At 35.6% G+C, this 14,405-nt stretch overlaps 2 protein-coding genes across 5 annotated transcripts in view; one reads left to right on the top strand and one right to left on the bottom strand.

Moving 5' to 3' along the window:
- The window catches only part of LOC139747610 (V-type proton ATPase 116 kDa subunit a 1-like), a 40,003-nt gene extending 34,036 nt beyond the window's left edge, over positions 1-5,967 (top strand). Inside the window, exon 17 of one of the 2 annotated variants that reach the window (XM_071660083.1) lies at positions 1,368-5,967. In XM_071660083.1, the coding sequence (XP_071516184.1) occupies positions 1,368-1,473 (106 nt within the window). In that variant the 3' untranslated portion in view covers positions 1,474-5,967. The remainder of the gene's footprint in view (positions 1-1,367) is intronic. The other variant, XM_071660084.1, reaches the window with a different exon arrangement.
- Positions 5,968-9,400: 3,433 nt separating this feature from the next.
- LOC139747676 (neuroplastin-like) overlaps positions 9,401-14,405 on the bottom strand; it is a 73,037-nt gene continuing 68,032 nt past the window's right edge. For all 3 annotated transcript variants that reach the window (XM_071660252.1, XM_071660253.1, XM_071660254.1), the window contains 3 exons: positions 14,039-14,221; positions 12,113-12,248; positions 9,401-11,337 (listed from right to left, as the gene is read on the bottom strand). In XM_071660252.1, the coding sequence (XP_071516353.1) occupies positions 11,286-11,337; positions 12,113-12,248; positions 14,039-14,221 (371 nt within the window). In that variant the 3' untranslated portion in view covers positions 9,401-11,285. The remainder of the gene's footprint in view (positions 11,338-12,112; positions 12,249-14,038; positions 14,222-14,405) is intronic.

The following is a 14,405-nucleotide window of genomic DNA, read 5'->3' as shown; positions in this document are numbered from 1 at the left end:
AGGGTTGAGGGTCAAGTCAGGTGGGAGGTAAGTTTGAATGGAGAAAAACTGGAAGTAAAGTGTTTTAGATATCTGGGAGTGGATCTGGCAGCAGATGGAACCATGGAACCGGAAGTGAATCATAGGGTGGGGGAGGGGGCGAAAATTCTGGGAGCCTTGAAGAATGTTTGGAAGTCGAGAACATTATCTCGGAAAGCAAAAATGGGTATGTTTGAAGGAATAGTGGTTCCAACACTGTTGTATGGTTGCGAGGCGTGGGCTATGGATAGAGTTGTGCGCAGGAGGGTGGATGTGCTGGAAATGAGATGTTTGAGGACAGTATGTGGTGTGAGGTGGTTTGATCTAGTAAGTAATGTAAGGGTAAGAGAGATGTATGGAAATAAAAAGAGTGTGGTTGAGAGAGCAGAAGAGGGTGTTTTGAAATGGTTTGGTCACATGGAGAGAATGAATGAGGAAAGATTGACCAAGAGGATATATGTGTCAGAGGTGGAGGGAACGAGAAGTGGGAGACCAAATTGGAGGTGGAAAGATGGAGCGAAAAAGATTTTGAGTGATCGGGGCCTGAATATGCAGGAGGGTGAAAGGCGTGCAAGGAATAGAGTGAATTGGAACGATGTGGTATACCGGGGTTGACGTGCTGTCAATGGATTGAACCAGGGCATGTGAAGCGTCTGGGGTAAATCATGGAAAGTTCTGTGGGGCCTGGATGTGGAAAGGGACCTGTGGTTTTGGTGCATTATTACATGACAGCTAGAGACTTGAGTGTGAACGAATGGGGCCTTTAATGTCTTTTCCTAGCACTACCTCGCACACATGAGGGGGGGAGGGAGTTGTTAGTCCATGTGTGGCGAGGTGGCGATGGGAATAAATAAAGGCAGATTGTATGAATTATGTACATGTGTATATATGTATATGTCTGTGTGTGTATATATATGTGTACATTGAGAGGTATAGGTATGTATATTTGCGTGTGTGGACGTGTATGTATATACATGTGTATGTGGGTGGGTTGGGCCATTCTTTTTTCATACCATTCGCCATTTCCAGTGTTAGCAAGGTAGCGTTAACAGAGAACTGAGCTTTTGAGGGAATATCCTCACTTTACCCCCTTCTCTGTTTTTCCTTTTAGAAAATTCAAAACGAGAGGGGAGGATTTTCAGCCCCCTGCTCCCTCCCCTTTTAGTCGCCTTCTATGACACGCAGGGAATATGTGGGAATGTCTGTATTGTAATGTTTATGTATCAGTTTATGTTATTTAATTTATATGATAGGGTTTATATTCTGCAATCTCCAAAAGTTTCATGCAAAGTACATGATATATGTAAATGTTTTTATGAGAAATTCTAATATATTTTTGTCTTTGTCAGGGTGGAGTTTCAAAGCAAGTTTTATGGTGGTACTGGTTATGCCTTTGTACCATTTGCATTTGAGACTATTCTGGATCAAGCTGAAAATACTGTTGTAGAGCAGTAAATGGCTTGCAAAGAATTCCCCCAGGAGACTGAATCATTAAATTAGGATGATGATGGAGGCACACATGTGTAAGATTATTCTACAACCATCATCAGAGAATATTGAATTTTTGTCACAAGTTGATATCAAAGTAATTCTCATGAATTTTCCTTAAATATCTCTTTTCACGGTAGTGATATCATCTGGATAACATTCATGCACTGTGAAAATGTATACATTTGTATTGTAAAATAGTATAAATAAGAGTTAATAAGTTTCCTTTAAAGTGAAGCTTTTATTAAAAGGAAATGACATTAATCACTTTCCAAGTGTTTTAATGTCACTAAACTGTTTAAGGTTAATGCTGTGGATCTAATCACTGTACTTTAGAGGAATTACTGTTGTATATCTTCAATCAGTATTTATTAGAGGCATGAGACTCGTATAGATATATTGGATATACTTTCATCATATAAACTAGTGATCCTATAAATAGAAGATATTGATAGTTATTAACCTGTAGATGCTCATGCTGTGGAGCATTTTATCTCTGAAAAATGTTATGTGAATGGCACATATTGATGTTTCTCTGTGAATTATCAAAATAGATTCTGCTAATTACAGGAAAAGAAGAGAGGAAAGAAAGCTTCTACTTTTAGGATACATCTTTATCCTTAGCATGACTTACTGAACAAAGATACAAGAATGTCATGTTAATTTGATTTTGAAGTAATGTTGAAAATTTATGTAGATTGGATGTTTTATGGAGCTAGACTGTTAAAGAATGTAATGTTTTGATATAATCACTCTGCAGTTCATAAAGCATAACTTGTATATCTCAATATAAGGAGATGGTTACTAGAGGCATGAAACTTTGTTGTGCAGATGTTTTTGCCAGATTTTCATCTTTTGAACAAGCAGACACAGAATGTTTATGTGGAAGATGGAAATATATATCTGAAAATTATACACTTGCATATGTTCTTGTGTTACTAGTGATATGCATACTTTGAAAAAATTGTGATGGTTAAATGTGTAGTATGCATGATGTGTTTCTTAAGTTATGAGTACTTCTGTGAGTGGAGCATGCCATATATATATATATATATATATATATATATATATATATATATATATATATATATATATATATATATATATGAATATTTGGGATTTTTTAAAATTTTCAGATTTAGCCAATGCAAGTTAGTTTTATCATAGAATGTTTGGTAGTTTCATGCTTTTTGTTGAGGTGGGTCATTTAGAATTTTTCAAAGATGCTTCATATGTTTTTTGATGGATATAAATGGAAAAATAATCTTTGTATAAGTAATGGACCTTCCTATTCCAGATATTGAAACTTTCTTGTTAGTTTTCCTGTTTTCTTTAATTGAATCCTTGTTTTTATTATCTCTGTAATTTTTTCTAAGGGAAATTAGAGGGAGGGATAAATGTTCATTTTGTTACAAGTAAATGCTTTGCTTAAAATATTTTTTAGGACAAAAAGAACAAAAACGAGAGATCTTTTCTGGGAAGGTGAAATCACAAGCAGATTTCTTCTGAATGCATTCTGAACACCTTCACTGTGCATTTATTTTCAGCCATGGGCAAATATTATAATGTTATGGGAAAAAAATTTTCATAGGGTAGTAAGAGCTAATTTCCATAGGCATAAAATGAAAGAAGCATTGGTTAAATAAACAGTTTGAGTATTGTATGGGCTATGTTATGACAATATATGGAAAGTGATTTATATTTTCATGCTCAGTTTTTTTAATATTGCAGCATTGCATTCAAGTGATGGACATATAAAGTATGTTTTTTTTTTAAATCTTTGATCAAAGATAAACATAGAGATGACATTGAATTGTTCACAACTTATGGGTTTGAAGATTTTGCTACTATAAGGAAGATAAATTAACATCAATTAAAGTGTATGCTTCCCAGCAAATGTGAACTGTTTCTGTCTGTTTTAGAGCCATTGTAAATGTATTTGATAGATTTGAAAAATTCATAGTTCATATCATGAGTTTGGTGGAAATTTCATTTAAAAAAAGTATGTAAAGGGCATTGCTATCAACATTGTAAAGTTGTCTTAGTTTCTATTGGTGTCCCTGGATGACTATCGTCAAAGTGCGTAAGCTATTTCTTAGGCTCGGTTTAAGGCAGTCATGAAATTATAAGGGGATCATTGTTTGCACTCTTCTCGCAGTGCTGTGGATAGTATTTGTGCATATTTTTAGTAGGTGTAAATATCCTCTGGAAATATCATTAGGCTTCTTATTCTTGTGACGGTTTTATAACTTAATATTCATGATTGATGGTTTTAAGAATATAAAATATTATGATGATAGATATCATAATCTTATTAAATATGAGCTACATCAGTATTCAGTACCTTACTCATTTTATGGTATATTTGATAACTTGGAGCTAGGTGAACAAAGGACACTCTTAAGAGAAAGCTGTTTGTAATACTGGGAGGATAGTCTTGTTACAGAAATTTTACGGAGCTGAGTATTACCCATTACTTTGAGGATATTCTGTAGTCATTCTGTGATGTAATGCAATCTCAGAACCAGTGTTTCGTCACTCCATTGCCACCATCCACAGCTGTGATAACTGAATGCTCATGTATGAGACTTTTTCAGGAAAGATGTTTTGTTTACATAAAAAATACGTACATTGTAATGTTGGTAAGAAATATTTTTATTTTCAGTACATTAGCTAGGACAGTAGTTATGAAGCATATATGGAAATGGAATCAAATTTGATGCTTTCTGTGTTTGTTTTATTCTTGCAATTTGATTTCTTGACATTTCATTGTGCAATGTAGATAAAACTTTGGCCACCCCCTTGAGGGGGTTCCCAAAGGGAATAGGCAGCAGACATATGGCTAGAAAAAGGAATCTTATGGGTTTTGTATGAAAATCCCGGCAGTTGTCATTTCTCATATCATTTCCTTGCATATTGTGTCGAAATCTCTCTGGTGAAGAATTTTGTTAATCTGAAGGTAAGGGTAGCCATAAAAAAAGGTTTGGCAAACCTGGTACCCAGGAAGTGTAAAGGGAAAATTGGGATTTTTTTTTTTTAATAATTGCTGGCCTTTTCACACCTTTGTGAGGTAGCGCCACAAATGATTATTGAAACTTGAGGAATTAGGGGAATACCCTTAAATATATTTTGCTCAAGACAGTTCTTGCATAATTATGTAGGCCTGAAAATTATTTCACACATGTGGAATTGTAGCTTTTAATGTAAGGGTCAGCCAAGTCAAGGGCCTCAGATGTAAATTAAGCATTTAGTGCCCTGCTAACCTTTCTTGGGAGTAGGATCAAATGTGCATTATGCAAATCTTGTGGTTTAGGCCTTGAATTTGATCATGAAATTTTCTCTCAGTATGGTGAAAGTGGGCTCATAAAAAGGGCTGCGTGAAGTAATGTCTTGCTTTAATACCTTTTGTGTGCCCTGCAGAGTATTATTAATATGATTCATGTCATATTGGTTTCCATTTATTTATTTTTCTTTTGCCTAGAGTTGAAAGAGGAGTTGGTGTTCATAACTCCTTCCCCTAATTACCCATTACTGTGGTAGATGAGTGTCATTGGAATTTGAAAATCAGTTCAGTTGATGAATCTCATCATGTGTTCTGTATGGAATAATTAAATTATGTATCGTGTTCTTTATGGAATTACTGTATAATTTGTAAATGTTTCCCATTAAATATGTCCACGACAGAAGTTCTTGGAGGCAGTAGAACAAATATTATTGCTTGCTAGATTCTTCCATCAGTCTTTCTGAAGACTTGCATATAAGCATAACAGATGGTGACTATGTTTATGGTTTGTGTACAGCCATTGAAAACTGGCTATCTAGCAGGATAAAGCAATTGAAAACTGAAGTCTGTCATGCAAGAGCATGATTAGAAGTGGCAGATAATTAGCAATGCATATTTTGTATGTTGTGATCGTTATTTGGTTATGTGAACTTTACAACCACTTTGAAAATTAAATGCATTGTATAGTCAGTGTGGTATGCTCATAGGTTTAACACTAGTGATAAAGCTAAGAACATAAATATAGTTATGAAATGTAAAATGTATGTAAGTGAAGATAGATCACATGTATGGAAAGTGCTTTAGCATTTAGGCTCATCCAACTGCTTGTGACTACATAAAATGACTAGTGGAAACTGCTAATGCAGTATATTCATTCACATACATAAAGTAATAGTGTTGTACCTAATTATTGTAATTTTGCAGAGATACATTAGTCATCATAGATGGAAGAAGGATAGACTAGTGCGTACAATCAGTCTAGGTCAAGTGACAAAACATTAGAACATTTGTTGTGGAGCGAATTTAAAGGGTGAAAATGTTGATTATTTTTTAGTGTATCAAGGATAACAGTGTACTGAGCATTACTATAGCATATATTTATGTTGCTTCTAATTTTTGTTTTGGCAATTAGCAACCTACTTGATTTAGCATGTTTCAATAAATTAGTTAGAAAATCTGATTATAGTGTTATTACTTAGGTATATCTATGCATAAAGTGGGTAAGAAAGATTGAGGGGGCTAATTGGTGGTGGTGATTCCACTTTTACCTGACCACAAATGAATTCATGGACACTATATTTTTTTTTTACTTCAAATTATTTCATTTCTTTCGGAAGAACAAAATGTGTCTGCAAAAGAACAAAATATAATAATAATCATCTTGTAAAGAGGATATAATACTATTAGGTCATCTTGAAAATGAAATATGTCGAGATATTTATTTACAGTGTGAATAATTGCACTTACAGATATACATAAGATTTATAAATCTTGCACAGATCAACATGATATAATCTGAATGGACGACATAACACTCGTAAATATGTACAGCAAAATTCTAATGACTTGGCTTTATCTTCATGTTAAAGATCTCCAGGTATGGAACTCTTGCCATTGTGTACACAATATCTATACTGTATATATAATATGTTTGGGGAAGAAGCATGTATTGAATTTCTTAAACTTTCTTTTACACTTGATTGCTGTTTCCCTGCATCTGCTCACATCCATTCTCAATGTCATGTGTAATGCACCATAACCACAGATCCCTATCCACAACTGGGCCCCACAGACCTTTCACATCCTAGTGTACAGTCCACTGGCAGCAGGATGACCCCTCTGAAGCACATCATTCCAATTCACTCTATCTTGTGCAAGTCTTTCACCTTCCTGCATGTTCAGGCCCTAATCACTGAAAATCTTTTTCACTCCACTCTTCCATCTCCAATCTGGTCTACCCATTCTTTCTTCCCTCCACTTCTGACATATATATCCTCTTGTCAACCCTTCCTAACTCAATCACTCCGTATGTCCAAACCATTATAGCACATCCATTACAGCTACCTCACCCACATTTTTTATCACCACACTTTTACATTTTCATTACTTACTTGATCACACCACATACTGTCTTCAAATTTGGTTTACTGATTTGAATTTTGCTGTCAACCAAATTTCGTATACCTGATTATGTACATTTACTGTAATGCCTTCATTTTATCTAAGCTTTTAGAATGAGGAGCATTCATTACACATGAAAGGTATTAAGTATTCAAGGTAATGAAAGGCATAACTGCACTCTGTCTTCCTGAGGTTGCATCAAGAGTGAAAAATCACTTTTGGTGAAGCTGTATCAGTCTCAATTGATGAAACAATATAGTTTTTGTCAAAAACTTGCTTCAAAGGAGTCCATCCTCTCCCTGCTATTGTCTTCCTACCTTGTCTAGAGTAAGATCGGCAGTATTTCCACCTTGTAAATGATGTACATTGCACCAGTGAAACCGATAAATCAGCAAATGGTTAAAGAGGAGATGCTATATTAAACTTATCATGGCCTGGGAATCTGGCTACCTGGCTGCCACACAGATGGTCCAGATTCAATCATTGGGGTAAAGCTGCAATTAGTTTAAATCGATATCATTTGTACATTACAGGACTGAAACACATTCATTACTGTATTACCTTGGGTGTCGATGAAAACATTGTCTTCCTACCTTGTCTAGAGTAAGATCGGCAGTATTTCCACCTTGTAAATGATGTACATTGCACCAGTGAAACCGATAAATCAGCAAATGGTTAAAGAGGAGATGCTATATTAAACTTATCATGGCCTGGGAATCTGGCTACCTGGCTGCCACACAGATGGTCCAGATTCAATCATTGGGGTAAAGCTGCAATTAGTTTAAATCGATATCATTTGTACATTACAGGACTGAAACACATTCATTACTGTATTACCTTGGGTGTCGATGAAAACATTGTCTTCCTACCTTGTCTAGAGTAAGATCGGCAGTATTTCCACCTTGTAAATGATGTACATTGCACCAGTGAAACCGATAAATCAGCAAATGGTTAAAGAGGAGATGCTATATTAAACTTATCATGGCCTGGGAATCTGGCTACCTGGCTGCCACACAGATGGTCCAGATTCAATCATTGGGGTAAAGCTGCAATTAGTTTAAATCGATATCATTTGTACATTACAGGACTGAAACACATTCATTACTGTATTACCTTGGGTGTCGATGAAAACATTGTCTTCCTACCTTGTCTAGAGTAAGATCGGCAGTATTTCCACCTTGTAAATGATGTACATTGCACCAGTGAAACCGATAAATCAGCAAATGGTTAAAGAGGAGATGCTATATTAAACTTATCATGGCCTGGGAATCTGGCTACCTGGCTGCCACACAGATGGTCCAGATTCAATCATTGGGGTAAAGCTGCAATTAGTTTAAATCGATATCATTTGTACATTACAGGACTGAAACACATTCATTACTGTATTACCTTGGGTGTCGATGAAAACATTGTCTTCCTACCTTGTCTAGAGTAAGATCGGCAGTATTTCCACCTTGTAAATGATGTACATTGCACCAGTGAAACCGATAAATCAGCAAATGGTTAAAGAGGAGATGCTATATTAAACTTATCATGGCCTGGGAATCTGGCTACCTGGCTGCCACACAGATGGTCCAGATTCAATCATTGGGGTAAAGCTGCAATTAGTTTAAATCGATATCATTTGTACATTACAGGACTGAAACACATTCATTACTGTATTACCTTGGGTGTCGATGAAAACATTGTCTTCCTACCTTGTCTAGAGTAAGATCGGCAGTATTTCCACCTTGTAAATGATGTACATTGCACCAGTGAAACCGATAAATCAGCAAATGGTTAAAGAGGAGATGCTATATTAAACTTATCATGGCCTGGGAATCTGGCTACCTGGCTGCCACACAGATGGTCCAGATTCAATCATTGGGGTAAAGCTGCAATTAGTTTAAATCGATATCATTTGTACATTACAGGACTGAAACACATTCATTACTGTATTACCTTGGGTGTCGATGAAAACATTGTCTTCCTACCTTGTCTAGAGTAAGATCGGCAGTATTTCCACCTTGTAAATGATGTACATTGCACCAGTGAAACCGATAAATCAGCAAATGGTTAAAGAGGAGATGCTATATTAAACTTATCATGGCCTGGGAATCTGGCTACTTGGCTGCCACACAGATGGTCCAGAATTCAATCATTGGGGTAAAGCTGCAATTAGTTTAAATCGGATATCATTTGTACATTACAGGACTGAAACACATTCATTACTGTATTACCTTGGGTGTCGATGAAAACATTGTCTTCCTACCTTGTCTAGAGTAAGATCGGCAGTATTTCCACCTTGTAAATGATGTACATTGCACCAGTGAAACCGATAAATCAGCAAATGGTTAAAGAGGAGATGCTATATTAAACTTATCATGGCCTGGGAATCTGGCTACCTGGCTGCCACACAGATGGTCCAGGGTTTGATTCTTAGGGTATAATGGTAAATAATTTACACAAGATATTGTGTACATTACATGGCTGAGGTATAAAACACTGCTGTAGTGTATTAGTTGATTAAAAATGCCTTTCTTCCTAGTCCAAAGTGTGAACAGCAGTACTTCCACCTAGTGTAGGTGAATCCAACAGATGGTCCTGGGTTCAACTCTTAGGGTATGCTGATAAACAGTTTACATGATACATAAATATATTATTTTTTTACTTATATAACCCCATGACATTTTTATGGGGCTTTTGCAGCTCCAAAGCTGCACTATGGTCAATAATAATAATAATAATAATTCTTTTCTTTCTTTCTTTCAAACTATTCGCCATTTCCCGCGTTAGCGAGGTAGCGTTAAGAACAGAGAACTGGGCCTTTGAGGGAATATCCTCACCTGGCCCCTTCTCTGTTCCTTCTTTTGGAACATAAAAAAAAAAAAAAAATGAGAGGGGAGGATTTCCAGCCCCCCGCTCCCTCCCCTTTTAGTTGCCTTCTACGACACGCAGGGAATACGTGGGAAGTATACTTTCTCCCCTATCCCCAGGGATAATAATAATAATAATAATAATAATAATAATAATAATAATAATAATAATAATAATAATAATAATCATAATAATACCATGAAATCAACCATACAATGTAACTAGTGTGTGCTGGAATTTATTAAAGGACTCTAAAAATCCCCATGTCAAGATCAGTAGAATGCTTAGCCTATTCAATCAACATGCAAAATCTCAAAACCCATGCAGTAAATCAATGTGCAAAAATAAGAATGTAATTCCATTTTGTTGCCAAATGATCTTTCATTTTTAAGTATGGCAACAATACATATATTTATCATTAGAGAGTTTGGCTTTTACTGTGCTTTACCTCCTATTACATCACTTATTTCTGCTCTATCATTCCTCTCATGTGCTCTACTCTATATCTTATATCTATTAATTAAGTAGGTGATGTCTTGCTGCCAGTTTTAGTAATTCACAATATTTACTGAGGATATTATAATTAAATGGGAAGAATCACTGACAAAGAATGAAAATGCAGCACTGTATTAAGTAACACTTGACACTGTCATCTTAATACAAGTGAAGGGGATTATTACTTACCATCCGACTAATGCACACCTACAGCATACATGAAAAGCAATTAATAACAAAAAAGATCATGATCTAGTGTCTGAATAAACTGGTAAGAAGGGCAAATGCCATATAATTGGATAAAAGAACTAAAACCACTATCATAATACAAAGGATAATGTATGGCAATCTGTAAATGTTTTTCTGCTGTACAGAGAGAGGAACAGAACAAAACCCTCTACACTAGAGGTCCTGTACAGACTTCAGTGTATTCCATGAAATGGTCATCGCTGTCATAGTGTGATATGCAACCTACAGCTCATGCTTCATATTCTGATGAACTTTACTTTAAGCTGACTTGCAAAGCACCATAAAAAGATGACAAAATATATATACATTCATTATTCATTGTGCTTAAAAAAAGCTTTATGTAAATTTTTGCCTCATGTCTCCCTTTCCTTGACTTAATGCTTGTTTGTGCATCATTCTCTCCTAGGAAAGGATGAGAAAAGTTTAAACGTCATTTTCCTTGTTATACTCTATGGAGCTAAATTTTGAAGATGACTTTTTTATATCTAGTGGTTCATCAAAGTGGCAAACTTTAATTTCTTTCTAAGCTCCCAAACTTGGATGATGTCTTTTTTCTTGTATAATCATTTCTGAGTATTCTAACACGACTAAACACTCTGCAGTCAACTGGCAATGAAAGGCATGTATAAAGTACTCACAGCTGGTAATTACATTTGCATACATTTCTGTATGGATCTAGCTGAAGATTTTGCCCAGTGCTGTAAGTCTCGAAATCCATGGTTGAGCATCATCATTCACTTCTTGACAGTTTATATATCTCTATTTAACACACTGCTCACTTCCTCTGCCTCACCTCAGCCTCCTTGCTGTTTTCAATTTTGCTTTTCCTGTAAAAGTAATAAGTAAAGATTTACGATCCAAATAAAATTGGTAAAACAGAGAAATGTATTATATCATTTGACTAATTAAATATTTTGAAAAGTCTAAAAGCCTCCATTGTTATCATTTCTTTCTCCCTCAGGTTCAAATTCATTTGGGCGAGATGTATTGTACTATACATTTCACCCTACTGGTTTTACAAAACTAAAACATTAAAACCCTTAACAGTAATGTGAACTTTATGTCTGGCCCTTATGACAGTTTTAATGTAATATAAAGTGGAGGTCAAAGGGAGACCAGACATTAAAATCAACACAATTTAATGGTGTCTACAGTAACTTAAGCCTACCCAGCATATTTAATTTGTGTGAACATTATGATGTAATGTCCAACTTTAATCTGCATTCATAGAAAGCTACTGTAATGCTGTCTGGGCTGACTTTTGTCTACCTCACACTCACACTTTAAGCATCTTATTTGGGGTAGGATGTCAATAAATGAAGCCTCCAAATAGTTCCACCATTAATGTCATGCTGTCTGGACCAACTCAAGCCTACTTCACACTCAATATGCACTTACTTTATATCTTCTTTATTCATCTTATATATCCGAGGTATGTTTGCAAAGATTTTTGAATTACTAACTACAATCCCCAGTAAGTATCAACTCATCATTTCATGAATGTGGACTATTCATCACAGAAATAATAATTTTAATGAGGCACACCTTCACTGTATTGACTGAGGTGAAGACAAAAGTGTTCTCTGTTGACTATACACTTACTGATCAGAGATCTGATCATTGTCAGATTCATCAAAGTTTGCCTTGATGCGGCGCTTCTCATAGATGAAGATGATAACACACAGCAGTACAACCTCTGCTACAATCCCCAGGAAAGGCCACAAGGCAGCGTAAATATCTATAACAAAATACACATTAACACAGTAAATATAAGAGCCAGTTTAAGTATAATACAAAAATAGTCAATGAAAACTATAACATTGAGTTAGACTCTGAGGGACAGTTAAACACACTCAAACTCCTGGAATATTGCTTACATAATCTATCAGTCATGCCGCAGAATTCTCTGCCACGAATATGGCTTACATAACCTATCAGTCACACAGCAGAATTCTCTGCCAGGTGGAAATCACATGGCAACAACGAAGTTACAATAACATCACGAACTTAACAAACAGTAACATCACCAACTTAACAAACAGTAACTGGTAATTCCTAAACTTTTTTCCCCTTAACTGTGGTGGAAAAAAGAAAAAATGGTTTCTGGGTGTTTCTCTTATATCCACACATACATCATCAGGTCTTAAAAGGCTGAGGCAGGGTAAAATAAATGAGGCAGATGGGATGTCAAGAGCTTTCCTTCAGCCTGCTTTTGTGTAAAAACATATATATATCTTTCAAATCAATGAGAACCATGACTAGTGGAAAGCCAGTAACCCTAAGAGGGCATTGGCAAATTACTTAATACTTTCTCCGACGCACTGTCCCTTACCTAGTCAACTGAATGAAATGTGCTATGGGCATCTGTCCAATTTAGAGGGCCTTAACAACCAAGACAATGAAAGTGTGGTAACAATGTCTTAAAAACAATATTATTCCTTATATTATACTTCCCAAATTTGCACTGCTCTATACTGCTCGGCATGTTTATGTATCCTTAGTTTAAATTTCTTTTCACATCTTGTCTACATATATGCCACAATATCTGCCCCAAGCTCTGGATTTACAAGTATTAATTTTTTAGTGGTTTTTATTTGTGGCATCAGTTTCTAGCATCATGCAGCCCCTGAACTATTTTGTAATAGGAAGCCTGCTACTAGAGTTACTGTGCATCTGCAGATATATGCAAATCTTCATGCAAGGCAAATGAATTTTACTTTTATGACCATAATTTTGTTGTGTAAAGTAAGGTTTTTATAACTCTTTGATAATAATTGTCATATGATATGGTATGTTTTTAATTACCCTTCATATTTTTTAAGGAATCCTTTTAGAATTAATCTGCAAGCTATTCCATTGCATCTTTTGTAAAAATTAATTCAATGCACAACATTAAAAGAAAATTATTCATAACAAAAGTGAGACAAATGACAAAATATCAAAACTGCAACTTATGTCAAAGTTATCAACTGCAAATGCCACTCTGCATGCATTTAATTTTTCTTTGTTTTCAGCTAAATTAGCTGCTGATGATGACTATGCCAACTGCAAATTAGAATTATGTTTCTCTAATACTATCAAGTAATTCTAAGCACTTTCAGGTCACTCTCAAGATGTCAAACCATTTTTCAAACCATTCGCCATCTCCCGCATCAGCAAGGTAGCGTTAAGAACAGAGGACTGGGCCTCTGAGGGAACATCCTCACCTGGCCCCCTTCTCTGTTCCTTCTTTTGGAAAATTAAAAAAAACAAGAGGGGAGGATTTCCAGCCCCCCACTCCCTCCCCTTTTAGTCGCCTTCTACGACACGCAGGGAATACGTGGGAAGTATTCTACCTTTTCACTATTCCTTAATGTAAATGGTTGAAATGTAAAATGGATAAACAGAACTTTCCAGTTCATCAGCTTTCTTTTTAAGTCAAGCACAGATAAAATGGCACAGTAAATGTGTTAGTTATACACGTAAGAACAATAAAACAAATAATAAGAGTGAGGTAAGACTGCTAACTGACTGGATGATTTTTTTTACCTTTGACCCGTACATTAGTAGTTGTGTTCAGCTGGATGGAGAACTGGGAGACGAGACAAATGTAATTGCCATCATCTGATTTCATCACTGGCTTGATCAGTAAGGTGGCATTGGAAACACTGTATTCATTGTCAGACAGAATCAATCTTGATGAGTTGATAGAATCTTGAACTGGCTCACCATCTAAGTTATTCAAAATATCAAACACAGGGTAAAAATCTATGGAAAATCAATGCACTTCTAAGATCTTTATGTCATTCTATTTAGACAAACTCCTGTTTTATTCCCATCCTCAAGCTATATTCTATGAAAGGAAGTACAAAGAAATCTGCTTCTTTAACTCTTTGCCAGTATCACACTACAGGAA

The sequence above is a fragment of the Panulirus ornatus genome, chromosome 69 (genome assembly GCF_036320965.1).
Source record: "Panulirus ornatus isolate Po-2019 chromosome 69, ASM3632096v1, whole genome shotgun sequence".
Lineage (NCBI taxonomy): Eukaryota > Metazoa > Arthropoda > Malacostraca > Decapoda > Palinuridae > Panulirus > Panulirus ornatus.
Note: the sequence above shows the minus strand (reverse complement) of the source record. Positions and strands in the feature narration are given on the sequence as shown.